Raw genomic sequence first — 27,974 nt, forward strand, 5'->3', positions numbered from 1 at the left:
CAGCTCGCGCAGGAGGCCGATCCCCAACGTCTGCCTGGGAAATGTCAACATTTTCCGCTCCAGCGCCCTGCTCAAATCTGCTCAAGATGGTGCAAATCGCAGCCCTCCCCGGGGCTGCCTCGGGGGCTTTCCCCGGCACGGCCCAGCCGGCCACAAAGGCCACGCGCCATGCATGGCACCGTCCCCTGGGCAAGCACGGGGACACCAGCATGGTGCTGGCCCATGGCACCCACCAGCCCGGGAATCGGCAAGCACAGCAGAGATGGGGAAACTGAGGCACAGCACCAGGGCTGGCTGAGCCGGCACAGCAAGCCAGCGGCAGAGCAGAGAGCACGCGGGCTGCAGCCTGGGTCTGCCCTGCACATTCCCGGGGAGGATGAACCTTTCCAGGAGCAGGGCTGGAGGCTGGAGGTTGCTCCCCTGCTGCAGGGCTGCTCCTGCACCCACCAAGCCAGCCGGTGGCTGCAGGCAGTTGCAGGCACGGCATGAGCAGGGGCTCTGCCTGCAGCTCTCGACTGCCGTCCCAGCCCTGCCGGGAAGCACAGCCCTCTGGCGACCTGCCGGCTCTGGCAGCCGCTGCACGAGGTGGTCCGAGGGGTGATGCATCCCCTCACCCTGCCACATTGCGCCCTCCAGCCCCTGCCCCGCACAGGCAGCGCCACGCACCCACCCCACCACTGCCCGGTGTGCCCACACGCGCCCGCTGCCGTGCACGCACGCTCACACTCAGACACGCTTCATGCACACGCTCGCTCAGAGGCACATCTGCAGGTTTGCATGCACCCATGCACGCACACGTGCGGGCTGGCAGAGCCGATGCGCCGGTGCGTACCAGGGGATGCCTGCTGCCACTGCCCTGGTGCCAGGGCGCTGCTCAGGGACGAGGATGAGGAGGGACCCAGGCTGCTGCGGCTGCGCATCCCCAGGGCATGCCCTCCCATTCCTGACCCCATCCGGCCCCTCCGCTCACGTGCCATTTCCATGGCCACAGCAGAGCCGTCCCTGGGGACCAAGAGGCATCGCCCAGCCCCGTGTCCTGCCGTCCCGCTCAATGGGGGGGCACAGGGCAGGGGGAACCGGGGGGCACAGGGGGTGGCTGCTGCCCAGCCCTGCAAGCATCACTCCCCGCTCCCACCGCAGCCCCCCTCCTCCGCGGGGCTCCGGCTGCCTTCCTGCACCCACGGCCTCATTAGCATGATTAGCAGGGGGTGAGCCTGCAGCCCCCTTTCCCGCTCCTCCCCGCCTGTTGGATGCCGGCTGCGAAGCGGCGCACCAGCAGCACAGCCCGGCAGGGTCACGGCTCACCCACCCGGCGTCCCGCGGGGCTGCTCCCCACACAGCACCCGCAGAGCCCTGAGCCTGCGGCGAGAGCTGGGAAAACGCCGGGAAGACGCGGGGCGTCTTCCTCTGCCTTTCAGTCCTCGCCTCCTACCTCCTCTGCTGCCCGCGGCTGCCACGTGCAAGCCCACCGGCTCAGGGGTGCAGACAGGGCTCAGCCACGCTGGCTAATGAGGGCGAGAGCCCTTGCCTGTCCGGACCCCAGCAGCTCAACTGCATCGCTCCAGAGAGCCCGGCGTGCCCACACAGATGCACAAGACTCCTGCTCGCTGCACCCTGTGCTGCACACATCACCGCGCACACGCACCCCCGCTCCCCACAGCACGCGCACCCCTGCTCGCGGCACCCCACGGCACACGCACCCTTTTTTGTGCACCCCACGGCACGCGCACCCTTGCCCGCACACCCCACTGCATGCATGCCCGGGCGCAGGGCTCCCACTCACCCGTCGGTGTCTTGGAAGTTGACGTTGACTTTCTTTGCTGATCCGAGGAGCTCTGGGAGGGAGGGAAGGGGACAGCACGTTAGCGCAGCGCGGGAGGCAGGGACCGGGGGCGTGCTGGGAAGGTGACACGGCTGCAGCTCCAGGTGTCCCTCCCCACCAAGGTTTCAGCTCCCTGCAGCTCTGCAGCCCGGGCCGGGGTGCAGCAGGGTGCCGTGCGGGGCTGCCCGAGCCTGCAGGCAGCTGCAGGCAGGAGGGCTCGGGGTGGAGGGGTCCCCACTGATGGCGGCAGAACCCAAGGGCCTCCCCTGGCACCAGGGTCTCCGTCCTCCTGGGCTGCTGTGGCTTTGCCTGGGGTTCCCTCCCTGGCTCCTTCACCTCGCTGGGGCTCCGGCACGGCCCCATGGAGCCCAGTGCTGCACCGAGCCACCGGGCCGGGCTGCTTCGGCACGTCCCCTGCCCCCGCCGGCACTGCCCCACTCCCACCCCACACCTGCCTGCCTGGGAAAATGAACCACCTCAGGGCAATCCAATTAGCACCACGAGGAAGGACGGAGCCAGATTTACATAAGATTTAACCGAAAAACGCCACTCAGGCTTTCCAGTGAGCCTGCTCTTCCCTGCAGCCCCCAGCAGGGAGCCAGAGCAAGAGGAGGAAGAGGAGGGTGGCTGCAGCATGGCAGAGCCCCGGGCTGGGGACCCATGCAGCAGCCCTGTGCCCGCGGCAGCACGCGGCGCCAGCACAGCACCGAGCCTACGGGAAATAAGTCAAAGGCTGCACGGCCCGGCAGGGAGAAGGGGCAGCCATCCTCACCCCGGCAGCTCGGCACGAAGCGTGCCGGGGACAAGCACTCGCTGGGAGAAGCCGGCTGGAAGGGGTGACTTCAGGCAGGGAAGGGAGACGCAGGGCCAGAGGGATGCTCCCTGCGCACCACGGCCATGGCCTTGCTCGATCCCCCTGTACCGTGTCTCCTTGTCATCATCCCAGTGTGATATTCAATTATTCGGCACAAAGGGCTGTGTCAGCAAACGGGGCACAGGGGGCACCGGCAGCGGGAAGGGCGGCTGTGCCCGGCCCTGACCCACAAACCTGGGGAGCGGCGCTGGGCTGAGCCACCCCTGCCTGGGCCACATGTGGTGGATGGTCCCAGGAGCGGCCGGGGCGGTGGCAGAGGTTCCTCCCTGCCCACGCAGAGGCTCCCGGGCTCAGGCACCCGGCGCTGGCTCCCTCCTGTGCTCCATCGGCCGCCCAACAGTCCGAGCTGCAGGACATTTGCTAACGATGAGACCGCCCAGAGCCGATGGGTGAGAGCTGTGGAGGACGGCTTCTGAACAGCCACAACAGTCAGCCCCCGTCCACCAGGTCCCCAGCCTCTCCTCCCGGCACGCGGTGCCACGGGGCGGCTGTGGGATGAGAAGGGGCACAGCAGGGTCCCCAGAGTGAGGAGAGGGACAGGGGCACCGCGGGGTCCCCTGGGTGCAGGGAGGGACAGGGCACCGCAGGGTCCCCACAGTCAGCCCCACTCGCCCTCCTTCCAGCAAAGAAAACGCCACCAGCCCGAGCCCCAGGTGACGGGGCAGCCTCCCTTGCCCTGGCAGCCCGCGCTGTTCGTTTAACACATGAACAAACCACCCCAGCAACAAGTCCCCATTGGGGAGGGCAGACCCAGGGAACAGCCCCCCACATCCCATCCCCGCTGCGGCATCCCCGTGCTCCCCCGGGAAGGACTGGACATTGCTGGAAGGCAGAGCCCCCCGGCACCAGGACCGACTGCAGCGGACGGGGACGAGCGGGTCCCCGCCAGCCCCGAGCTGCCGCCAGGCTCCCCAACAAAGGTGCCATTCAGTGCCGGTGGAGAGGAGCCCAGGGCCGCTTCCGCTGCCGCCTGGCGCCAAGAAGCAGCTCCCAGGAGAAGGGGGCCGAGCCGCCCCCCAGGGACGCAAATGGCCGATGGACAAAAGGAGCCAGCGGGCGCAGGAGCGGCACCGTGCCCGGCACTGGCTCCAATCCCCAGCCCCGAGACGGGCCCCGCTCCGGCTAACCGGTCCTCGCAGACAGACGGACGGATGTCAGCAGGTCTGCGGTGCCTGGCCTTTCCCACGGGTTGCTCCCAGCGAGGGGCTGGGATGGGGCAATGCCCGGGGATCGGCATCACCGCTGCACCCCGCGACACCAATCCCCAGGTGCGTGCCGGCAGCCCCCAGCACCGGCCAAAACAGCATCAGCCAAACACACCGTAGCGGTGAATCTCTCCTCCCTGCACCTGCAGGAGAGGCTGCGGCTGCCAAAATCTGTTTAGCACTTCCATCAACGCCCGTGCCAAGTGCTTAGTCAGTGACTTCCAGCCGCGCAGCGGTTTGACTTTCGTTAAAGCTCTGGCAGCGGCTGCGAGCCTGCCGGTGTCCGTGCCGGGCTGCGGCGAGCTCAGGCCCCGACACGGCTTCAAGTGCTGCTGGGAAAAGGTATTTAAGTGCAGCATCAGTCTGATGGGGTCCCCTGGGGAACAACCGGGTGGTCCCATGTCCTCCTGGGGAGCAGCACCCCAGTGTGCCACTGGCTGCCCAGCAGCATGGCGAGGTGTGGATGATGGCATGGATGGCAGCGCGGTGGCTGGCACCCCCGTGGGGCCAGGCCAAGGCCCCAGATAGTGGCACTGGTGGAGAATGAGCCCCATATCTGCACCGGCACCAGGGCCCTCGAGGGACAGCAGCTTTGCACCGGCAGCAGGCAGGGCAGAGAAGGCAGCAGCCACCGCACCAGCCAGCACCACCAAAACTCCCGAGGGGACCACGAGCAAAACCCTCGCCCCCTGGTCCTGCAGCCCAGCAATTAAGCCTCTCCTGTAATGAAGTGGCATGCTTGCCTGGCACGGCATTGGCAGCCTGGCATGAGGCACAACGGAGCCGTGCCGAGGGTGCAGCGCTGCAGCCGGAGCCTGGAGCTCAACCGGGCCCTCGGCACGGCCCCGCCACGGCTGGATGCTCGCGGTTCCCAGGGCAGGGGGGGCAGCACAGGCACCCCAACACGCCGCCGGATCCACAGCCCGGGGCTGTCTCAGCCCCACTGCCGCCATGCGGGATTTGCAGCCTGCCTGGGGCAGCTAGACGTGGGAGAGCTCGTTAATGGCCAGGAAGCACAAGGAAAACTCCTCCACTAACAAGGGAGAGGGTAGGGAGCTGAGAGTGCTGCCAATTAAAAATACCGGCCACAAAAGGAGACAGGGACGGTGGGGAGGAGAGCAGGGCTCTGCACAGCCACGCTGCCAGTGGGCACCGAGCGCGTCCCTGGCTGTCCTCCCTGCCGGGATCGCCGGAGGGGTGACAGAGAACACCGAGCACCCACGAGCACCCACGAGCACCGTCCTACCCTGCCCACACAGAGGCAGATGCCGGGGCCATCGGGCAGACGTTGCAGCACTGAGGGATGGTGGCACCCCCAGCGCTGGTGGCACCCCCAGCGCTGGAGCCCTTGCTCAGACTGCCTGAGCCCCACCGCTGTCCTTGGGACACCCCAATATCCCCTCTTTGCTCCCCATGGGCTGCTCAGGTGATGGTCATGCCACATGGGAGCACAGGGCTCCCCTTGCACCCCAGCCCCACAGCACGGCCCCCCCCACGGCTCTCGGAGCACCCCAGGAGCATCCAGAGGGGCCCGACGGTACTGAGCAGGGTCAGGCAGGACCAAACCGCTGGCCCCAGGAAAGGGGGACGTGCTGCGCTGCCGGATCCAGCGAGCCCCGGCACTCCCGGGTCCAGCTCCAGCCCACAGCTCCTGTGCGCACCGGGAGCCGCAGCCGTCTGCCATAGACACCGACTATAAACAGCGTCTGCTGCGAGTAAACACCGCCGCGGGGAGCTCAGCCCAGCCACTACTCCCAGAAATGCCTTTACTTAAACACAAGGATCGCAGTAGCTAAATGCACACTTGAATTCAGCCCGGTGCTCTGCATGCAGCAAGGGCGGCGAGCTGCTCGCCGGCCCCGTCCTCCCCCGCCATGCGCCAGCCTGTGCCGGCCGCCCCGCAGAAGCGATGGCCCCGGGCGGGCACCGCAATGGCAGGCGACGCACGAGCCGGCTGCACGTGCAGGGCCGGGCATGCACAGGGGAGCCGCTCTGCCCGACCCCAGGGTCCAGCCGTGTGTCACCCTGACCCCTGTACCATGCCTGGCTGCTGCTCCGGGCACCCCAGTGCACGCCGCTGGGAGACCCCTGTGTCCAACCACTGCTCCAGGCACCCCGGTGCACACTATGGGGAGACCCCTGTGTCCAACCACTGCTCCAGGCACCCCGGTGCATGCGGCAGGGAGACCCCCCGTGTCCAACCACTGCTCCAGGCACCCCGGTGCACACTATGGGGAGACCCCTGGATCCAACCACTGCTCCGGGCACCCCGGTGCATGCGGCAGGGAGACCCCCCGTGTCCAACCACTGCTCCAGGCACCCCGGTGCACACTATGGGGAGACCCCTGGATCCAACCACTGCTCTGGGCACCCTGGTGCATGCGGCAGGGAGACCCCCCGTGTCCAACCACTGCTCCAGGCACCCCGGTGCACACTATGGGGAGACCCCTGGATCCAACCACTGCTCTGGGCACCCTGGTGCATGCGGCAGGGAGACCCCTCGTGTCCAACCACTGCTCCAGGCACCCCGGTGCACACTATGGGGAGACCCCTGGATCCAACCACTGCTCTGGGCACCCTGGTGCACACCCAGGAGACCCCCACACCTGGCTGCTCCAGCCCTTCCCCTGCACTGGTGTCCGAGGCCACGGCCCCGTGCTGTGGGACTCCTCAGTGCCTCCGTGGCCCCTGGCCGGGGGCTCCTCTCCCTTCCCAGCAGCAGGGCCACGCAGCACCCATTAGCATGCTCGTGCGCCAGCCCCCTGCATCTGCAGCCAGAGCAGCGCCAGCAGTGATCGATGCCCGGCCGGGGCGCGGGGGCTCCCGGCCAAGCCCCCGCTGACGAAGCACATCCTCGCCCAGCTCCCCCCGGCAGCGCCGCGCCAGCTCGCAGGGAGCGGGTGGCTGCTCCGAGCAGATGGCTCCAGCCTCCGCTAAATCAACATCTACTTAATGAGGGGAAAGACATCGCTGCCACCCCCCAGCTTGCTGGCAGAGGCAAATGAGCCGGGGCAACTCCCCCAAATCCTCCTCCCCATCTCTTCCATCACCCCACTGCAGTGGTCCCCCTCCCCTCCAGTCCCACCATCCCCGCCACTTCCCCGCTCTGCAGCAGGACCCCTTTGTGTCCTCCCCCCAATCACAACGGGGACCCCAGGGACCCCACAAGCAGGACGACACCGAGTACCCACAGGGAAGACATTCACGGCAAAGCCAAGTGCCTATTTCGGAGGAGGAGGGGAGGACCCTGCAGCGGCATCGCCGTGAGCTGCCGGATAAAGGAAGCATCCAAAATAGCTGCTCTTAATTATATCCTTGCTGACGAGCGCCACGCAAACAACGGGCGCTGCAAGCACTCGCTGCACGAGGAGCTCTGGCACGAGTGGTCTTATTCCTTGCAGCAGGAATGGGGTCCACGCTGTGGGGTCCCCACAGGGGCACATGCGCGGGCAGAGAGTGTGGCCGTGCGCTCTGTCCACACACGTGCCACCATGGGCACGCCACGGAGGTGGCTGGAGCAGCCCCAGCTGGGTCTGGTGACGATGGGGACGCCGGGGAGCCGGTCCTCACCACTGTCAGACAGCAAAAGGCTTGTACTCCTGCAGCCAAGGTCGTGTCAAGCACCGAGGCCGATGTGATGTTCAGATGCTAATGAAGCCGTTATCATCTTCTGATCGATTCTGACTGTATAAATAATGCACCGGGAAGCTCGCGGGCTGCTGGCTGCGTGGGAAGGGATTGCCTGGGGCAAAGAGGTGGCAGGGATGGGATGGACCCATTGCAACCCAGTGCCCACCACAGCTGGATAACTACTGCCCACTACAGCTGGACACCCCAGTGTCCATCACAGCTGGAAAACAACTGCCCATTACAGCTAGACACACACTGCCCACCACAGCTGGATGCCCACCACAGCTGGACATCCACCACAGCTGGACAACAACTGCCCAACACAGCTGGGTAGCCATTCCCATCAGAGCTGGACACCCACTGCACACCACAGCTGGATACTCCAGTGCCTGTCACAGCTGGATATCCACTGCCCATCACAGCTGGACACCCCAGTGCCTGTCACAGCTGGACGCTCATTCCCACCACACCTGGACACCCATTCGCACCACAGCTGGATAACAACAGCCCATCACAGCTCCACATCCCATCACATCTGGATAACCCAGTGCCCATCACATCTGGACACCCCATCACCCACCACATCTGGACACCCACAGCTGGGTGCCCCGGTGCCCATCACAAGCCATTCCCCAAATCCCAAGGCACTTTTGGGGGATGCTGGCCCTGTGCCCAGCGCACCTGCTGGTGCTCCGGAGGCCCGGCCCTCGCGCGGAGCAGAGAAATCTGCACTTCAAAATCAATAGGCCGTGGCAGCCTGAGTCACGGTGCTGCAGCAGCAGGGCTGTCCCCTGGGGCCAGGATGAAGCAACTTAAATGCAGCCTTCAAGAGGCAGTGGGGACTCCTCTGTGATTTTTTCTAAAAAAAAGGAAACTTTTCGATCCCAAGGAGGACGAGGAGCTGACCCCGCAGGCTGCCAGGGCAGGCGGGGACAGGAGATGCAGGTGTACCCAAGGTAGAGCTGACCCACTGAAAATCTGGGGCTGGAGCCGGCCGGGGGACCCAGCACCCCGCAGTGCCTGCCAGCACCATGCCAGGGCAGCGGTGCTCACCAGCAGCTACCGTGAGCATCCCCGCTCTCCCTGCATGGCCGAGCCGTATCCTCACCAGACCTTTGCTGCGTGGTGCCGAGCTGTTCCTCACTAGCGCCGCATCAGCCGGATTCCCCCAGGGCAGCCCCAGCCCCCAGCACCGCGGGGCCTCCCCCAGCCCTGGTTTGGGGCTCAGCCATGCAGTCCCCCGGCTCTGCAGACGCTGCCTCCCAGTGCAGGGTCACCGCCTGTGAAGTCCCAGCAGCTCCTGCCCACTCCAGGCCGCCTGCAAACCCACTGAGCCCTGAACAACAGACAGGGCTGCACTGCTCTGCCGTGCAAAGGCTGCCGGTGACGCGGCCCCATGCAACCGGGGATGCAGGAAAGCCAGCAGCAGGGATGGGCAGGGGTGCAGGCAGCGCAGCGATGCGTTGGCTCTGGCCCCACAGGTGGGATACAGGGTGACGCGCTCGGCCCTGCGGGACCAGCACCAAGCACCACACCAGCCCTGTTGCGCCCGTTGCCGCTGGCCCGGTACCAGCCATACGCCCACCCTTGTCTCTGTGGAAATGCGTGCTGGTGCCGCTTCCACGGAGCCTTAATTGACAGCCTGCCCCGCCTGCGCCGGGGCGGCAGCAAACAGGTAATTTTCAGTAATCACCCTGGCTGGAAGGAGTCACCGCCGGCACGACGAGGCTACCGCGGCAGGGGACGGGATGGGGCTGCTCGGGGTCACCGCCAGCCTGCGTCTGCCCGCCCCTCCCTGCGTCCGCATCCCAGCACAGCCGGCACCGGGCATCCTCGGTGCCCGAGCAGAGGCTGCCCAGGACAAGGGAGCTGAGAGGGGCAGATGCTGGCACCACTCGCCTCCACCCTGTGGCAGAAACGATCCTGCCCGGCGCTGTCTCCATCCTCCCTACCTCCTCCGTGGGGCCAGGGAGCCCCGGGAGGACCGACCTCAGTGCTGCCCTGCAGGGAGGGACCAGTAGCTTTGTGTATCTTAAAGCATCGTTAACGAACGAACGGTCACTATCATCTGGCCTCCCACGAACCCAGCCGCAGTTCAGACATCGCTGGGAAGTGGTGGGGAGCTCCCCGACGCACACAGAGTGTGTGCCTCTGTGCACACACGTGCGTGTGGGCAGCCCAGGTAAATAAGAGGGCAACAAGCAATGCTGCTGCGCTGGGCTCTGAGCTTCCACACCGTACGTGGGTAAAACAGGCCCTGGGGTCTAGTTTAAACACGGTGCCTTTAGTGCCATCATTTGTCCTCGTCCACATAACCGCCTGGCTTCTGCGCGTGCTGGCGCGCCGTGCCCACCCATGCACCCTCCACACCGCGGCGGCTCTCCTGGCGGTGCCCGTGAAAGGACGGGCACAGCGATGGGCAGCTCTGTGGGTGCATGGGCTGGCAGCTCTGTGATGCTGCCGTCACTGCCGGGGCGGATGGGCAGCACGTGGATGGGCAGCCAGGCGATGCCGTGCAACTGCCCTGAGCACCGGGAGCCCGGCCGGAGGCGTCACACTGCTCCCGAGGGCCTGGCAGCGCTGCAGGGGAAGGGCAGGGCTCGCAGGACCCGTCCCAGTGTCCCCAGCACAGTGGGCACTGGGGGGGGCTGGCAGGGCCAGTGTGGGACCACCTGCCCCATCCCTTCCGGGAGCCGGGGCTTAGTCAGAGACAGCCCCAGGATCCACGCACGCCAGAGTGGAGACAGACGGGTGAATAGCTGCTGCGGAGCTGCACAGCCGCGAGGAGCGTGCCGTAAACAGCCCAGCTGCAATGCAGGAGCCGGGCAGGCAGCTGCTTTGTCTGCTCCAACGGCTCCGGCAGCCACGGACCAAAAACCTACGGGGGCCTTGGCGAGGAGGCGGTGCGGAGCCGGGCTCCCAGCAGCCGCATCTGGAAGGGATCAGCCAGTGGCCGCCACTGCCGCTGCTGAGAGCCGTCCCCTGCGCCGAGCCCCACGCCAGGCCGGGGAGGAGGCACTGCCGAAGCGGCCCGTGGAGATGGCCCCGGGCACACGGACGCACAGGGCAGATGCACATGGGCACACGATGCACACGGGCACACACACGCACATGGATGCACAGGAGCACACAACGCACACAGATGCACAGGGCAGATGCACATGCACACATGCATGCACATGGATACACAGGGGCAGATGCATGCACACAGATGCACGCATGCACACAGGCACATGCCTGCACACAGGTGCACAGGGGCACACGGATGCACACTGGCAGAGCAGCGCTGGTGCAGAGCAGCCAGCCGCCAGCGGGCACGGTGCTCGGAGCAGCAGTGCCCGGGCTGTGCCCGTGGCAGCTGCTTGGGCACCAGCTCCAACCTGTCTCCAGCTGATAGGGGCCATGGCAGGGCACAGAGCTGGGGTCCCATCGGCCTGCTGCGCCCCGGGCACCCCAGCCCCACAACCACCTCGATCTGCTCGGCTCTCACCAGGCGGCCGGCAGTGACCTTGCCGGCAAGACCCAAGGAGACCCAGGCAGGCTCAGCGTTGCCCCGCCAGCCGCTCTCCCACACCATCCCAGCACCGTGCTTCCCTGGTCAGATGGCTTGTGCCAGGCACCAGCACCCATCCGTCACCGGAGGAGGCCCAGCAGCACGGGGCTGTCAGGCCGTGCCGAGGCCGCTGCTGCGTCCCCGCTTCCCATTTCTCAGGCTGATTGCTCCTGTCGCTGCAGAGCCCAGTCTTAAACACCTCATTTTCTGCTCCCGTATTGAGTTGGAAAATACTATTAACATTTCATTACAGCTTAAAGATCCCTCTCAGCCCGGCACGAAGAGCCAGCCCGCTGGTGGGATCGTTCCTGCGCCAGGCGGGCTGCGCTGGCCCCTGTCCCTCTGGGGAGAGGGGACCGGGAGGGCGAGTCCCACATGCTGCAGCTGCAGAACGGGACGGAAACCCGGGGCAGAGGTGGACATCGGCGCTGCACGCCGGCTCGGCGACCAGCCCGGCACGGCCCGTACTTACAGCACACTCGGCCACAGCCGGGGGACAAAGCGGTGCCAGAGCAGCAACACCCGCACAGGCTGGCACGAGCCCGGGTGCTCCCGAGTGGGTTTTGCTTCCCAATGCCTTTCCCGCGCCCACGGGAGCCTGGCCCAGCAGTAACGGCATCAGCCATTAAATACCAGCAAATTAGTTCTCCAACGCTCTCCCGACAGTGTCTGAACACTTGTGAAAGGTACCTTTAGCTGCCGGCTGGCGAGGACCGCGCAGCGGGTTCGTGGCCAGCGTTCAGCCAGAGGCTCACCAGCCCGGCTCTTCAGGGCGGCCCGCGGTGCCCGGCCCCGGCAATGCCCAGTCCCGGTGCAGCGGCACACACATCGGCACCAGGAGGGAGAGTGCTGCGCCAAACACGTGCAAGCACAGCCCCGAGCATCGCCCCAGAGCCAGGCGGTCCCCTTCACCGCTCACCCCGCCAGCAACACCACAGCTCCCACCCACCATGTGCCCGGGACTGACATTCACCCACGACCCACCACCGCTTCGGCACCCGCCCGTGCCCCAGCACAATGCCGTGCAGCCATCATCCACGGGCATCGCTGCCATGGGGCCAAGCACGCCGCAGCCCGTGCAGCTGCCAGCAGGGCCCCGTGGGCACAGTGGGAGCAGGAAGGGGCCGGGGGCACCCAGGCGCGCCGAGCCAGGGAGAGGGCCAGTCACAGCCTCTGACGGCGGCTGGGAAGGGGAGGGAAGGGTTAAAGGGAGCGCAGCGGAGCAGCGGAGAGGAGCCAGATGCCAGCCTGGCTACTGGAAACAGAGCTGGGCTGGAGAAGGGGGCAGCTGCAGAGGGGGGCTTGGGGTGCCCACAGCAACCAGCCCTGCTGCACCACTGGCTCCCCAAGCATCCATGGCACCGTCACCCTTGGGTGCAGCCTGGCCCTGCCGCGTCCTCTGGCCACTCCCTGGGAGCATCACCTCACCTCGGTGCATGGGCAGGAGCACCGCAGCCCTCGGCAGCAAGGTCCTTGTGCGGGAAACAGACGGAGCTGGTGGCCCTCGGAGAGCCCCGGGCACGAGAGGCTGCCTGCCACTGGCAAAGGGCTAATTGGTGTCAAGCCAGGTGAATTTGGGACTGCCACGAGAAAATCCAGGCCAGCAAGGGAGCCTTGAGCTGGGAGCAGAGCGGCCAGCCCACGGCCCCACTGCTCCTTGGTGTTGGTGGCCAACAGCCCCAGACCCTTGCAGCATCCCCCGGCAGGCAGGGACCCCGCGGCCAGCCCCGAAGTGGGAGCTGTGCTGCGGGGGCAGAGGAGAATTCGCACCCACAATTCCAGCCCAGCCACAGAGAGAGGCAAGAAAGTGTAAAATAAGTAGATGGCACCCCGGGCTGAGTAATAATCCCCTCTGGAAGGAAACTTGGCACACGCCAGCCTGCGCCCGCCTGCCAAGTCCCGCTGGGAGCGAGGTTTCACAAGCGGGCTAGAAACCCCAAGAAGAAGTTTACAAGGGACCGGCTCACGCACCGTTAAGCACGGCAGCAGCAGGAGCTGCCTGGCCCCAGCCGCCATCCCGGAGAGCCCCCAGGCCCTGTGCCTGGGACATGGCTGGGAGGCACCGACACCACCCCGTGCCAGCATCGCCCCACGCGCCCCAGCCCACCCCCTTGGCGTTTCACCCCTTAATCCGCGCCGAGGGGATCGGGGCGGCCACGGGAGCAGTATCCGGCCATGAGACGGGGGTTGCGTGGGGGCCCAGCACCCCTTTGCAGCTCCCCCAGCTTGGCCAAGCTGCCACAGGATCCGGCCCCACAGCCCCCTCCTCCCGCTCCAGATGTCCTGCCCGGCACCGATGGCCCCAGAGGCCGGTGGCACCCGGGGGCTCTGGCATCCCGGTGAGCACTGTCTGCTCCCCCCCTGCCCAGGCTTTCCCTGCAGCGAGGAGGGGGCTGCCCCAGTGCCCGTGGCGCGGCAGCGGAAGCCATTAGGGGTGGCTGCTGCCCGGGGAAGTTTCCTGCGTTACCGGAGGGCCAGGGGGAACCGGGCAGCTCTGGCGGCTGCCGGCCACGCGCGCTCTGGGCACTGCACCACAATTGGATTTGCAGCTGCCCTGCCTTTTACTGCATGGAAATTGAATTGTAAAATGTCAAAGACATTTCCTAACTGCGCCATATTAGCCTGGTTTTATTAAATACTGTTATCAGAGGAGATTATTAATGCAATCAAATGCAAGGAAAAAAAACCCCAGAATTAACTGGCCGCCACACAGGAGGACGCGCTGGAGGGCAGGAGGCAGCTGGCGAGGCCCTGCCCGGGAGCCCGTGTCCCCAAGGGGTCTGGCTCCTGCCTCCCATTGCCCCCACATCCCGGAGCACTGTCGAAGCAGTGATCCCGCCTGGCTGCCGCAGCTCTGCTTGCATCCCGGGGTGGGTCCCCACGGAATGGCAGCACCCCAGAGGGTGACAAGCCTGGGGGTGCTTGCTGAGCTTTGGGGTCCCTCCCCTGCTGCCCACTCCCAGGCAGGCTGCCCACACTGCCTGCTCCATGCACACCCCTCTGAGGAGCTGCCTGGCTCCCGTCCCGGTCTTTTCACCCGTAGCGGGCTCTGCCTGCCCCGCACGGCCGGGAGCAGCATGGCCAGAGGCAGCCGTGGGGCCAGCGCAATGCCGGTGGTGCCAGCAAGGCTGGGGTCCCTCCCCGGGCAGGGCAGGACCTGCTCCCTGCGCGTGGCAGCGGGACCAGGGCTGGCTGGGATAAGCCCCGAAATGCCGGGGCTGCTGCCAGTGACACGCAGGGCAGGATGCAGAGCCCTGTGCAGGCAGCAACGTGGGAGCGGGGGTCTCCCACCCAGGGCAGGGGCACCCCGAGAGCTGTCTGCACCTTGGCACCCATACCCCCGGGCAGTGGGGCCAGGCAGGGCTGGGTTACCCTGGCATAGTGGGGCGCAGGGGGTGCAGGGCCCCATGCCCAGCTCCTGAGCCCCACCAGGCAGTGTGGCTCACCCGGCCCCAGGCGTCCCGGAGCGAGGTACCGAGAGCTCCAGCGGCGCACGAGGACGCGAGCCCCAATGGCAGCCTGGGGAACCAGGATGGCACCGAGGGCCAGGCACGAGGTGGGAAGTGCAGCCCCACGGGACGCAGCCCCGGCTCCCACCCACACAGCCGAGCCGCAGCCAGCCCCTGCCACGCTGGGTGCTCGCCCGGCACTGCGAGGCCACGTGCCGGGACATCTCCTTTGCCACACGAAGACGCCGTGCATGGAAGCACTTTGCAAAGCCCCCCAGCCCGGCAGGATGAGAAGCTGGGGCAGAAGGGCCCAGCCCTCGGCTCGAGGTCCCTCCCGCGGCACCGGCGGGTGCCACGCAGAAGCCATTTCCAAAGCGGATGAGCCGCCGGCAGCACCAGTCTCAGAGGGAAGGAGCCTGCTTGCTCCAACACACCGCAGCCGAGGAACCACAGTTCCCCTGCGTGGCACAGCTCAGCCCCGTCTCCCGCTGCCCGAAGCCCCGGGTGCCTGGGGTGGGGATGGTGCAGCGGGCATGGACACTGCTGGGGACACCCCAGGGCCCCATCCTGTCCCACGGCGCCCGAGCCGGGGAGCCGAGGGGAAAACGCCAAGTCACTACAATTCTTCGAGGTAGCACCAGGGAGGAGGGGACAGGGAGGGAAACAGTTTGCTGCCAAATCCCTGCATCTGATTTGCGTAACTTTCAGACAACCTCATCAATTATGGATGCCCGGGAAGCGAGTGCGGTGCGCGCTGCGGCCGGCCCGGGCCCCACAAACTTGTACTCCACACGCTAAATCGGGCCCCACGTCACCATAGCAACCCGTGTTAATTCACGCAGGGATTTTTAAAATCTCATTTATTAAACCCCACATGAATAGGATATTATCCAGATAACAGAGCTAAGTTACAAATCTTCCTGGTGCCGCGCAGTGCAGGGAGCGCCGGAGGCACGCGTGGGACTGGCACGTGGAGGGGATGGGAGATGTGGGGACGCGGCGGCACGGGGACTGCCCCTGCTCGGTGCTCTCCCATCCCGTGCCACGCACCACTCCTCCAGCCCTGCTGCCGCGGCCAGAGGTGCTCGTGCACCCCGGGCTGGGAGCATGGCACCCGCTGCCGCGCACACGGCCCTGCTGCCGGGCAGGAGAGTCGGGTCCCATGGGGAAACTGCACAAGAGCAGCCCGGCACCGGCACCGGGGGGTCCGGCAGAGCTGGAGACGTGCAGCCCAGCCGGGGCACGGGGCAAGCATCCAGGCCCACGGTGGGAATCTCCCCAATGCCAGGCTCAGCCTTGCTGGGTGTCCCTTGTCCCTCGCCCATGAGTCTGGCACGGGGAGCACCGCCGGCCCCCGTGGCCATCCGGCCCGGCAGTGCCCGGCAGCCGGAGGGCTCTGCAGCGGGAGAGCGGCCGGGGAGGGAGATGCAGCAGAGCAGGGCTGGGAAGGAGAGGGATGCGGGAGGAGGTGGTGGCACTCCGGCACCGCTGGCCGTTGCCACAGCAACACCAGCTGTGCGCCTGGGCCAGCGGGGATTGGAGAGGGGTGTGCGGGGGATAGCGATGGGCACAGGCCAGGTGTCATCTCCGTCCCTGCACACTGGGAAGCGGCAGCACCTGGAGCGGGTTGGGATGAAGGGGGCTCTGAGCTGCAGCCTCTTCTTTCCCTGTACAGGCCTCGGTAGTGACAGCAAGGATGGCACTGGGGACACCACACCGGTCCTGCATGGCACCAGGACACGGGGGACACTACACCAGCCCTGCACAGCACAAGGGACCACACACCGGCCCTGCATGGCACTGGGGACATGGTGGACGCCGTGCCAGCCCTGCACTACAGCGGGGACATGGGGGATGCCACGCCAGCCCTGCTCGGCACCAGGACACGGGGGACACCATGCTGGCCCCGCTCGGCCAGGAACACCCCTGCACAACCAAGGATGGGAGTCACCGCAGCAGCCCTGCACGGCTCCAGGGACACAGGGGTGCCCACGTTTGGGGAGCGCTGGGCCCCGGGAGGGAGGCACGCAGGGTGCAGTGGCGAAGGGGCTGTGTGCCCAGTGACCCAATGCCACACGAGTGCTCCCCGTGGTCCCTGCCCAGGGACGGTCCCCGGCCCCCCCTAGTCGGCTCCACGCGCCAGGCCTGAAACCTGCGGCTGCATCAAGCACCATGAATAATTCAGTCCCGGGTGGAACGCCTCAACAGAGCAGTTATATCGTACAGAGAGCAGATACTCATGGAGCTACACAGACGTACACACATAGATACACACGTACAGACACACGTACACCTCCGCAGCCTCACGCCTGGATACACACACTCGGGTGCACACACGCAGACGTGCAAACCCAGCCGCAGAGATGCACACAGGGAGATACTCATGGAGCTACATCCAAACACCCCCACACAGAGAAACACCAACACAGCCACATCCAAACACACATATGCCAGGGTACACACCGATACACAAACACAGACACGCACCCAAACACAGACACACATGCACACCCAGCACGCACATACACGCGCACAGACACAGCCACATGCACACAGACACATGCAAATGTGTGCAGGCACCGGCAGCTCTGGTGCACACACGCACGGTCCGTGCACACGCGCTCCACGCACACTCACGCACACGCAGATACCCCCAACCTTGCCCTGCCTGCCCGGCCGCAGCCCCCTGCCCTCGCCCCTGCCCATGCCCAGGCCAAGCCGCCCGGGTGCAGGGCAAGGGCAGCGTGGCCGGTGCCCGGCCGTGCCGGGGGTTGCACCGGGACCGGCGGGGCGACCCTGTGCAGCGCCGAGCACCCGCGCAGCGCCCGGGGATGCTCTGCCGCCACCCACCCCCCCCGCCGGGCTGGCGCCCCCGCCCCCCGGCGCGCCGCCGGGGGTCCCCGGCACGTCTACGGCCCCCGCCCGCCCCGCGCCGCGGGGGAAGAGCCGGGATGCTCCGGGGCCGGGCAAGGCGGCATCCCGGCCGGGCCCCAGGAGCAGCGGGCGGGATGCGGGCCCCGAGCCGCCGCGCCTGCTGCTGCGATGCCGGTCCCCCCCCGCCCGGCCCGGCCCGGCCCCGCCGCCGCGGCACTCACTGGCTTTGCCGGGCTTGGGCCTCTGCAGCAGCTTCTGCACGGCCGCGACGTCCTCCGCTTTCACCGCCTGCACCAGCTCCTGGTCCTTGCCCATGGCTCCGCGGCGCCGGGGCTGCCGGCTGCGGGCTCACGGCCCGAGCATCCTCCGCGGCGCGGCACGGTGAGGGGCGGGCGGCACGGCACGGCACGGCTCGGCTCGGCACGGCTCGGCGCGGGCCCCCCCGCCCAGCCCGCTCCGGAGGCGGGGGCGGCGGCGGCGGCGGCGGGCGCCCGGGGCGGGGCGGGGCGCGGCGGGGCGGGGGGGCCGCACCGGGAGCGCGGGGGGCAGCGAGGGGGGGAGTTCCGGGAGGAGGGGGCGCACCGGCAGCGCGGAGGGAGGAGGGGGAGGAGGAGGAGGAGGCGGAGGAGGCGGAGGGGGCGGGCACCGCCCCGGTGCCTGCGGGCGGGGCACGGGGATCCCCCTCCCCGGTGCCGGGGTCCGGGGGACGCCCCGGCGGGAGCCGCCGCTGCCGCGCAGCCGTGGCATGTAATGAGCTGGCGGGTCTCAGCGGCCCCGGCAGCCGCAGGGGAGAGCGGGGAGCAAGGCTGCCCGGGGCCTCTCCTTCCTCGGGGACCACCCCGGGGGCGGCAGCGCCCCCCGGGCGAGAGGAGCCGGGGCTGGGGCTGGCTGAGGGCCACAGCCGGGGCTGGCGGGCCGAGTAGACCCCCTGCCCCGCGGCACCCTGTGCTCCCCAACCCCGCTCCGGGGCGCCCTTCACCTGTCCCCATCCTGCCGCTCTGCCTGGCCGTTGCAGTCACAGACCGTCAGCCTGTGATGGCTGATAATGGGAACCAGGCTGGAGCAGCTTTTCCATGTCTTTAAATAAAGCCCTTATTACTGCCTGATTTTCCACTTTTGTAGACGCAATGGCTGGGGACATTTGTCCCCTTCCACTTTTTTATGGCTTAAATGACTGAGACATTAAAGGTGTGGAGGGTGCCGGGCAGTGCTGAGGATGCTGACAAACCAGATGGGAAATGGGGTCAGCGATGGACAAGGTGTTAATGTGCTCATGGTACCCATTCAATGCAGAACGTGGCCATCACCCACACAAAATCATGCCCAAATTTCTGCTCTCCCAGATGAGTTACTGTCTAAAAGCTTTGTGGAGGTCCCGGCTCTGGCAAAATAATGTTGGGGCGCGTTGGTCCGAAAGGCTGGTACCCAGCTGGCCCCTACAGCGCTGGTCACTGCGGGGCAGTGAGGCAGGCAGCTGCACGGGGACAGCCGGCTGCAGTGCACCAGTGGGTGCAGTGCACGGGGACAGGCGGCTGCAGAGCCGGGTGAGTGCCTGTGGCAGAGAGAAAGATGGAGGGAACCAAGCAAACTCTAGAGAAACATGAACCAACCTCCTCCCTGATGCCCCCTGCCCACCCCGTGCTGGCCCATGCCCCCTGAGCTCGAGCCCAAGGATGCCCTTTGCAGCCCCTGACTCTTTCCGCAGCCCCCAGCTCCAGGCTGGTCCCCCCTCAGGGATGGCAGGGTCCGTCTCCTCTCCCCACCCCCACTTTCCAATCCAGGGCATTTGGGTTGCAAGCGCGAAACGCCGTCTAATCTGCCCTCTAATCCCGCAGCCTGGCGATGCGCGGCTTCACCGGGGGCCTGAGCTGCTGTGGGGCTCCCGGGGCTGGGGGCTGGGGCTGGGGCTCTGCATGCGGCCGGGGGCCCAGGCAGGTCAGGGGCTTCCCTCGCATCTGCCATCACTTCGTAACAAACGAAGCTCCTCAACAAAGGTCCCTTTGTGCCCCACAGCTCTCTCCTGCCGGGCTCCGGCACCCAGCGCCAGCACCCAGGGACCCAGCACGGACACAGGATGGGGCAGCCCCTGCCCCGATGGCCTCGCTGGGCACCGGGACCTTTGTGACCGAGCCAGGACACAGGGCAGCAGGGCTGTGTGGGGCTGAGTGGGGTGCACAGCTGCCGTCCCTCCTCCCCTGGCTGAGCCAGGCTTTTGCAGAAGGAGCTCCAGACCGCCTCGCATTTCTGCGGCTCCCTCCGGGCTCTTGCCAAGTCGGGTTGGTCTTTGCAGAGCAGAAAAATGTGCAGGGAAATGTCCGTGTCGCTGCCCCGTGCATGCCGAGCTGAAACCGGTACCCTGAACGGGGAGAGCCGTGGGGGGGGTTGACTTCGCTTCCCCCCACTGCAGGGACAGGCACCGCGGAGGAGCCAGCACGTGGAAACTCTTGCTTGCAGGAGCCGGCGGCACCACCGGCAGTGGGAGGGCTCGCCCCACGCAGGGGTCCCCCCACATCCCCCCACCACGGCTGCTTTTCTGACGGCCGCAGGCGAGGAGCGCGGCGGAGGCCCCTGCCCGGGCACGGGAGGCAGGACGGGCCTGGGAGCGTGCGGGGCCCCGGGCGCTGGATTAAAGGAGAGGAAGGAAGAGATGAAAGCAGTGTTTGGAGGATGGCTCGGCGCAGGAAGCGAGCGCCGCGCTCACCCCCCTCCCAGCGATCCGGGGCTCGTGGTGGCGGCCGCTGCTGAAAGCGGCCACGGGGTTGGGGAGGGGTGCTGGTGGGAGCCTGGCAGGGCCCCCACACACCCCCCCTCAGGCACTGCCCCATCCTGGGTGCCAGCCCTCACCCGGTGGCATGCAGCACCCGTGCCGGGCTGGATCCCGTCCTGCAGGGAGGGCGCCGCCGCCCTCGAGGCCAGCACGAGGCACACGGGCACCCCGGCAGCACCGCGGGGCACGGGCTGCCCTCTCCCTGCCCTCCGTCACGGCTCTGTCCCGCGGCTGCCAAACCCTCCTGCTCCAGCAGAGCAGGAGCGAGGGGCCCAGGAGCCGGCTGCAGGACAGACCTCGGTCCCCTGCGCCCGCCCCAGCTCCCCATCGCCTGCATGGGGGGGCAGAGCCGCGGCCCCCTCCAGCACCCAGCAGCATCTACGAAAATACTTTATTGTGGAAGCGGGATGCGCGGGAGCTCTCTGTACAGTACAAACCAACGGCAGCGACGCAGTCACCAGCACACAGACACGCGACGGCGGCACCCAAGGGGGTAGCAGGACCCGGGGGGACTGCAGCCCCTACGTTGCCTTGGGCCTGGCGTTGAGGCGGATGATGGCCTGGTAGTCCCGCACCAGGTCCCGCAGCTGGTCCAGGTAGGGGTTGACGTTCTCCTCCATCCACTCCTCCACCGTGTCGGGGAAGTAGACCCTCTCCAGGTGGGCGCGCAGGTCACGGATGAAGCTCTCCCAGTCCTCATGGAGCCTGGTGGGGACAGAGTGGGGGTCCGGCTCCCTCCTGTGAGGGACCCCAGAGCCGAGCCTGGAACCCCTCCCCGTCCCGCACAGGCACCCAGGGGGGCTCCCAGCCCCCAGCACCACATACTTCAACACCTTGCTGCCGAAGCTCTCCATGTTGCGGGGGTTGCCGAACTGGCGCTTCCGGTGATAGGGGCTGAACCAGCCCTTGATGGCACTGGGGAGGCACAAGGGGGAGTGGGGGGCGCGGGGGCCACCTGGGGATGGGGGAGCTGCACGCCAGGCAGGTCCCCTCCCCTGCAAAAACTCTTGTGCTCCAGCCCCATGGCCAGAGCCAGCCGACCCCGCTGCCTCCTGCCGCCCATTACCTCTCCTCCTCCAGGGCTTTAAGGATGCTCTCCTTCAGGTGGCCATTAACCTGCTCGACCATGTGGTAGATCTCCACGCCGGGGAACGCTCCCCTGCCCTCGCTGGGGAAAGGGAGGAGGAGGTGAGAGCCCAACACGTGGGGTGCACTGGCCACACCGGGGCTCTGGGCTGGGTGAACCCCAGCATCCTGCGCGGCTGGAGGGCACCCGCCCTCACCCCAGGCAGGTCTGGGACCCGGGCATTTGGGTAACCAACCCCCCGCTCCCCTCCAGTGCATCCCTTCTGACACAACCGGGATGGAAGCGCTATGGCCGCCCCCCGCCACGGCCGGGCTGTGCCACGCACCACGTGCTCTGCTCCAGCTGCATGCTCTGGAAGCCCAGCGCCTCCAGGACCTTCCTCTTCGTCTCTTCCGTGAAACCCCCTGGGGAGGACGAGGAGAGGGGCAGAGGGGCCCGGGCCACCCCACCATCAGGCACTCGCCCCTGGCTTCACCGCAACTGGGGGAGCTGAAGCTCTCCTTCCCCTGCCTCCCACCCCCCTCCCAGTATCCTTCCCTGCCTGCCCGACGGGGTCTCGCAGGCAGCGGCTGCCCGCGGGGTGGGGAGACGGCTGGTCCGGTGCCAGCAGCAGCGCGGTGGCTCACCGTTCACCAGGGTCTGCAGGCAGACGGCCAGGGAGGGGATGCCGACGGGCAGCAGCTCGCAGAGCACCGAGTAGTGATCGTACCTGCGGAGCGGGGCCAGCCGCGCCATCGCCTCCTGCGCCACCGCCAGCGCCGGGGAGGGCGGGGGTCCCGCTGCCCCTCACCTCTGCCAGCCGGTGAGAACGATGCCCTGGAAGCGCAGCGGGGCCAGCCGCGGCAGGGCCTGCATCACCTTCAGCCAGCTCAGGTGGTTTTTCAGGTGGTAGCTCAGGGGGGGCCAGGTCTGCGCCGGTCCTGTGGTGCCCTTGAAGGCGCTGGCGAACCACACCGCCTCGAAGCCGCTCTCCGCGTACTTGGCGAGGAATGGCCCTGCAGCGGGACAGGCGCAAGCCACCAGTGCCACTGTCCCTGGGGGATTGGGGGGGGGCTCGGTGGGGGGTGTCCCCCCTGCCAGCCCCGGGAGCCCGGCACGCTGCCTTACTGATCTGCTCAGCCTCGAAGTCGGGCGCGTAGAACCACACCATGGGCGAGACGTGCTTTGCTATCCCAGACTCTGTGGCGGGAGCAGGGATGGGGACATGGGCATCGGTGCCAGCGGCAGGAGGATGCCTGGGGCTCCTCATGCTCCCCCGAGACCCGTGTCCCCTCAGGGCTGGGCACAGGCTCCTGCCAGGCACCAGACATGACGCCTGCCAGGGCAGCCACGCAGACGGGCGCTGCCGAGACCCCCAGCTCGGGTGCCACTGCTGCTCTCCCCATCCTCTCACCCCGCAGGGTTCCCACGCTGATCTTCCTCAGCATGTCATCCCACATCAGTGCCCGCAGCCCCCGGTACTGCATGGCAATGAAGCCCAGCACCTCCTTGATGTGCTTCAGATACATGGTCCCCGTGTCGCCTTTGTGGCGGCTCATCCAGTTCTTGGAGTCCATCCCCTCCCCAAGATGGAAGACCTGGATTTGGGGGGCAAGGGGGATGCTCAGCACCTTGGGAGCACGCCTGGCACCCGGGTTGAGGGCTGGGGTCCCTGCATGGCCCATTGCCCACCTCGTCCGCGCCGATGTGGATCCAGGTGGAGCGCCTGTGCTTCTCGATCACCTGCGACAAGATGCTCTTGAGCAGGGCTAGGGTGTCGGGAACGTGGGGGTTGAAGCTGTTGGGGAAGCGCTCAACCTCCCGCAGGTGCTGGTACTTCTCGTGCTTGAGGATGAACTGCACGGGAGGAGCCGTCAGGGGGGCTTCCAGGCCATGGGCCAAAGGGACATGGGATGAGGAGCGGGACTGGGACCCCCTACCTCCACGTGCCCGAAGGTCTGCACCAGGGGAACCACTTCCAGCTTGTGGAGCTCCGCCAGCTGCTGGATCCGCTCGATGTCCTCCTCGCTGGGAGGGCAGGAACAGGCTCACCAGGGGATGCCAGGGCAGAGGGCAGAGTGTGAGGGCACTCCCTCCTCCTCCGGCACCCTGCCTGTTGTAGCCCCAGCTGCCCCACGCCTGTGTGGACTTTACTATGGGGACACAAATATTGACCCAGCAGGGCAGGAAGCTGGTCTGCCGGCGGCACAGCCCGGCACTCTGACCACCGTTATCGTGCGCATGGGTCAGGCGGGTGACACCCAGCCCCTGGCACACGGGGACGTGCCGGGGCCACACTGAGCTGGCAGCCCCCCGGCCAGCTCAGCACACAGCCCCGGCTCACCTGTAAGCGTACGGGGACTTGAGGATTTCCAGCTCCCCCTTGAAGGGGAACATGTCCTCGTACTCGACGAGGATGCCGTTGGCTCCCAGCTGGGACAGAAGGGGGAACACCTGCGGGGTGGGCAGGGTGGGCTCAGCCGGTGGGGACGGCACAGTCCTGGGGGGCCGGTGGGGACAGCCGGCAGGTCGAGCCCTGCTCTGCTCTGCCCCCTCGGCACGTCCCTCCCTGGCACCTCCCGCCGGTCCCCGGGCATCTCACCTGCTCCAGGTAGGAGACCCTGGGCGCAGCTCCCTTGAGGTCCAGGTGGACCAGCCTCATCTCGGTGGTGCTGACGTCCCTGGGGACCTGCTGCCCAGGCTCTTGCCTCGGGGCCGTTATCTTTGCCACGGAGAGCTCGAAAGCCTGGCTCTGAGGGCCAGCGTCCTGGCCAGTGTCACCCCAGAACCTGCTGTCCTTGCTGACGTGCTTGTGCAGCTCCAGGGTGAAGCTGCAGGGAGCGGAGCAGGGCTGGGGGTGCCGCGGGGCACGGGGCCACCAGCTGCCCCCCAGCAATAGGCCCCTGCGTGGGCACCACCCCGGGGCTCCCCACAGACCCCGACCCCACTGGGGTGCCCACCCACGCCTGGGGTCCTGCTGCCACCTCACCTGTCACGGAAGAGGAACTTGATACCGGCCAAGGCCACGAGGAGCAGCACGATGAGGCGCAGCAGGTTCAGCCTGTGGCTCCGCTGGAAGGCCATCTCTGTGGGGCACACACGGGGGTCCGGCCACGTGGCAGCACCCCGAGGGACCCCAAGCACAGGTGACATCGTGCAGCCCCACAAACTGTGCCCTGCTCCCCTGACCAGGGCAGCACAAGACCCAGAGAAAGGGGACATGGGGGAGACCCCTCCCTCCACCCTGGTCCCAGGAGGGGACACGGACAGAGGTACCCTGTGTCACTCCTACCTCATGTACCCCAGCACCAGGGTTGGTGGCCAGACCTGCCTTTGCCTCTGCCTGCAAGGGCACAGCCTCCTTGGGCTCTGCCAGCGCAGGAGCAAACAAGGCAGTGGCTGCAGGGCAGGTCCCTGCCAGGGGATCCCCTCGAGCTGCCGTGTCACCTCCAAGATGAGGGCTGTGACACAGGGTGGCTGGGTGGGGTGGTATCACAGGGCAGGCATGGTGCAGCCAGGGCTGGCCAGGCAACACCCCTGTGGACGGAGGAGAGGTGACTGGGGACGGCCCGGGCACATGCCGGCACTGGGCTGCTCCGGGGATGGGCATTGGCATGGCCACAGGCACCGCTGGGGCGAAGGTGGCAGCCTGGACTCCCCGGCACCCGCGGGGACGGGCACGCGCTCGCCACGCGCAGCCCGCAGCATCTGCCCGGGGAGGCGAGTCGCATCCAGCACCACGGAGGGGAAGGGGCACGAGCTGCTTCGCCCGGCGGAAAACAACGTTGGAGCGGGGCAGGAGCCCAGCGGGGTCCCGCCGTGACCAGGGGCACTGCTCCCGCGAGCCCCAGGGAGCCACCGACCTCTGCAGCCCCAGTGTGCTCCCTGGGAAAGCGCTGCAGGGGGGGGAACACCAAATGCACCCCATGTCCCCCACTCCTGCAGCCCCCTCAGGGCTCCTCCTTGCCCTCCCAGGTGACAAGGGACCTGGGTGACGCCTGCTCCCACCCCAGGAGCCCAGAGCCACCCTGCCATGGGTAGCACCTCTCCTGTGTCCCCTGCGGCACAACAGGCAGGAGGCAGCATGAATCCTCCTGGAAGCTGCACACGAGAAGCACTAGCATCATTTCTGCTGTTTTTTCTCCTCTTGTTGCCAACTCTGGTGTGTGCGGCGAGGTGGGGATGGGGCAGCGCACCAACACCCCCAGCCCCAGCCCAGCAGCCACTGCACATGCCGAGGCAGCTGCCACCAGCCCTTTCGGTCAGTTGCCACCCAAACGTGCCAAAGTTTAGGGTTAAATTCAGCGTTGCCAGATTTGGGAACTGAAAAGCAGATTTGGGCTGCTGCCGGCACAGAAGCGCTCAGCTGATTGCGAGGGTTTTGTTTGCGTTGCCAGAGCAGTGGCACCAGGGGAGAGCTGCGCTGAGCCACCCCGCGCCTCCGGCTCTGAATTAGCCCTTTTTCTAGACACAGCCCTAATCCCTCCCGACATGCTCCTCCTGCACGCTGCCACGGGGCACAGGGCGGGTGCAGCGGCCGGGACCCCCAGCACGTCCTGCAGAGCCAGCGCAGGACGTGCTGTCCTCAGAGCGTGAGGCCCCAGCAAGGCCATGGCGTGGGGCAGGGCAGCACCCTGTGGGAGGGAGCTGGAGCATCCCTGCTCCATCCCCATCGCCCAGTACCCGGTCCCTCGGTGCTCATGCACAGGAGGCTGGGCAGGATCCTGTTTTTGGGGCAAGTCGTGCCCGCACTGTCCCCTGCGCTCATGTCCCTGCATGAAAAACCTTCCTCGTGCTCGGCGCTGCACCTCCTGTGCTGCTGGGGACAAACGCAGCACCCGCTCCCTGCCCTGCCCGGCCCCGCTGCGTTTCCATCCTGCCCAGCCCTGGATGCTCCTGGCAGCGCTGGCACAGCCCGGCAGGGACAGCAGCCAGCCCGGGGCTCACCTCCACCGGGTGCGCGGGAAGGCGCAGGGGGGACATGGGAGCGGGGGGGTTAGTGGCCCCTGGGCACAGGGCCGGCGGGCACGGGGAGCCCAGCACCCAGGGAGGCCATAAATATGCAAAGTGCTAATCGCGCTGTCATGGGAACACAGCGCCTGATCGGAACAGGGATAAATATTTAGACAGACGCTGTCAGCTGGCCAAGATTCGGCGTTTTTAATATATGTTATCTTATTTAAATAGAGAGCAGGTTTCCAGGCGAGGGCAGGCAGGATGGGTGCACGCCGGCGGTGGGGCACAGCACCAAGGGGTGGCCAGGGGCAGCTGCAGCTCTGCACCCCTGTGCCGGCGGGGGATCCCTTCACAGCGAGGGCTCAGCTGATTGAATCCGCCGCTCTAACGCGGCATCTCGCCGCTAGCACCCGCTATATTTATTAACGTGACATCCTCCTCTGCCAACCCTTTGGGGACGGCGCTGGCACAGTCTTCGGGAGGCTGGGAAGAGCCTGCGGCTCCTCGCAATGGCTCAACGCTCTCGGAAGTCACTGTGCGAGCAGCGGGCCGGGCCCTCTCCCCCTCCCCTGCCTCCACGCAGCCCACGTGGGTTTTGCTCCCAGCTCCCCGAAACCAGCCCGGCTCCCTGCTTACCTTCCTGAGCCCGGAGGAGAGGAGAAAGGAAGCAAACCCAAACCTGAGCCTGAAGAGAGCAGGGCCATGGGGAGGGCAGAGCCAAGTGCCCCTGGCTGCCCCCGGGGTGGCGGGTGCTCACCGCAGCCCACGGGCCGGCAGTGAGGGTTTCGGGTGCCACCACAGGGTTTGGATGCCGCCCGGCTGCCCACCGCCCGCTCTGGCATTCCCTAGCCGTTGCCATGCCAAATCCTCGCTCCGGTTGGTGCGCACAACGACGGAGCCGCCATGGGAAGAGTGACGATGCACCATGCACACTCGTGTGCATGCTCACACGCACATGCACACTCACACGCTTCCAGAGCCTTCCTCGGTCAGTCCGGCCGAGGCCGTCCCCGTCCCCAGCCCGGGTCTCCCCCGCGGGATGAGCTGCCCCTTGGCAGGGGCCATGGCGCTGCAGCCCCACAGCTGGGGTCTCCTGCGTGGGGACGCTGCAGACCCCCCCCGCAGGGCTACAGCCCCCACGGCAGCAGGAGGGAGCTGCTCCCCTGGCCCCCGGGCACAGACGGCCCCGGTCCCCCCCACCGGGATGCTGGGGCAGACACGGGGCAGCCCCTGGGCACGGGGGGGCCCTTCCGCACCCCACCCAGCCCACTGCGCTGCCGGGGCACCCCCCGCGCCCCGCAAGCCTGGGGCACCCCACGTCCCCCTACAACCCCAGGTACCCCTCGGGCATCCCCGCATCCCGCGGCACCCTCCAGGCTCCGCTGGGCATCCCTGCGGTCCCGGTCCCCTCTGCGGCACCAGGCATCCCTGCGGCACCGGGCATCCCTGCATTCCCCCGGGCATCCCTGCACACCCGATCCCCCCTGCGGCCCCGAGCATCCCCGGCTCCCTCGGCCCTTACCGGCAGGTGCAGGGCCGCCGCGGGCACCGCCGGGAGCGAGCGCGGGCACGGACCGCAGCCGCCGCCACCGCCGCCGCCGCTCTTAAAGGGCCCGGGCGGCGCCGGTGCCGCGGGCGGCGCGGGGCGGTGCGGGGCCGAGGCCGAGCGGCAAGCGAGGAGGGATGCTCTGTTCTCCCGCCACCCACCGTGCACAGCGGAGCGCACCGGCAGGGCGGGGACCGTGCCCCCCGCCCCGGCGCGACACCCGCACGGCGGG

The 27,974-nt window shown here is 67.4% G+C and overlaps 2 protein-coding genes across 3 annotated transcripts in view; both read right to left on the reverse strand.

Moving 5' to 3' along the window:
- Positions 1-17,829, reverse strand: part of CASKIN1 (CASK interacting protein 1) — a 35,283-nt gene extending 17,454 nt beyond the window's left edge. The window contains exons 1-2 of the mRNA XM_075165552.1: positions 17,629-17,829; positions 1,784-1,835 (exon numbers count right to left, since the gene is read on the reverse strand). Of these exons, the coding sequence (XP_075021653.1) occupies positions 1,784-1,835; positions 17,629-17,722 (146 nt within the window). The 5' untranslated portion in view covers positions 17,723-17,829. The remainder of the gene's footprint in view (positions 1-1,783; positions 1,836-17,628) is intronic.
- A 2,719-nt stretch (positions 17,830-20,548) lies between these two features.
- On the reverse strand, positions 20,549-27,794 carry LOC142089010 (hexosaminidase D-like). Of its 2 annotated transcripts, XM_075164887.1 has the most exons (15): positions 27,719-27,793; positions 24,533-24,777; positions 24,230-24,326; positions 23,843-24,071; positions 23,585-23,694; positions 23,181-23,268; positions 22,933-23,097; positions 22,655-22,838; positions 22,369-22,440; positions 22,052-22,256; positions 21,888-21,970; positions 21,587-21,665; positions 21,241-21,342; positions 21,000-21,089; positions 20,549-20,879 (listed from the first exon to the last, which is right to left on the reverse strand). In XM_075164887.1, exons 3-15 carry the CDS (start codon positions 24,322-24,324, stop codon positions 20,696-20,698), a joined length of 1,686 nt encoding a protein of 561 aa, XP_075020988.1. In that variant the 5' UTR covers positions 24,325-24,326; positions 24,533-24,777; positions 27,719-27,793; the 3' UTR covers positions 20,549-20,695. The 2 variants fall into 2 exon arrangements, with proteins under 2 accessions (XP_075020988.1, XP_075020987.1); XM_075164886.1 differs by lacking the exon at positions 24,533-24,777 and having other exon boundaries at positions 27,719-27,794.
- Between the last annotated feature and the right edge of the window lie 180 nt (positions 27,795-27,974).

The sequence above is a fragment of the Calonectris borealis genome, chromosome 16 (assembly GCF_964195595.1).
Source record: "Calonectris borealis chromosome 16, bCalBor7.hap1.2, whole genome shotgun sequence".
Classification (NCBI taxonomy): domain Eukaryota; kingdom Metazoa; phylum Chordata; class Aves; order Procellariiformes; family Procellariidae; genus Calonectris; species Calonectris borealis.

What these genes read in the sequence shown, in the direction of transcription:
- LOC142089010 (XM_075164886.1), bottom strand. Translation starts at nt 24,324, where the DNA reads ATGGCCTTCCAGCGGAGCCACAGGCTGAACCTGCTGCGCCTCATCGTG. An exon ending in AAGTCCCCGTACGCTTACAG is followed by an intron (nt 23,269 to 23,584) that starts GTGAGCCGGGGC and finishes CTGCCCTCCCAG; the next exon opens with CGAGGAGGACATCGAGCGGA. An exon ending in TCCACATCGGCGCGGACGAG is followed by an intron (nt 22,839 to 22,932) that starts GTGGGCAATGGG and finishes CCCCAAATCCAG; the next exon opens with GTCTTCCATCTTGGGGAGGG.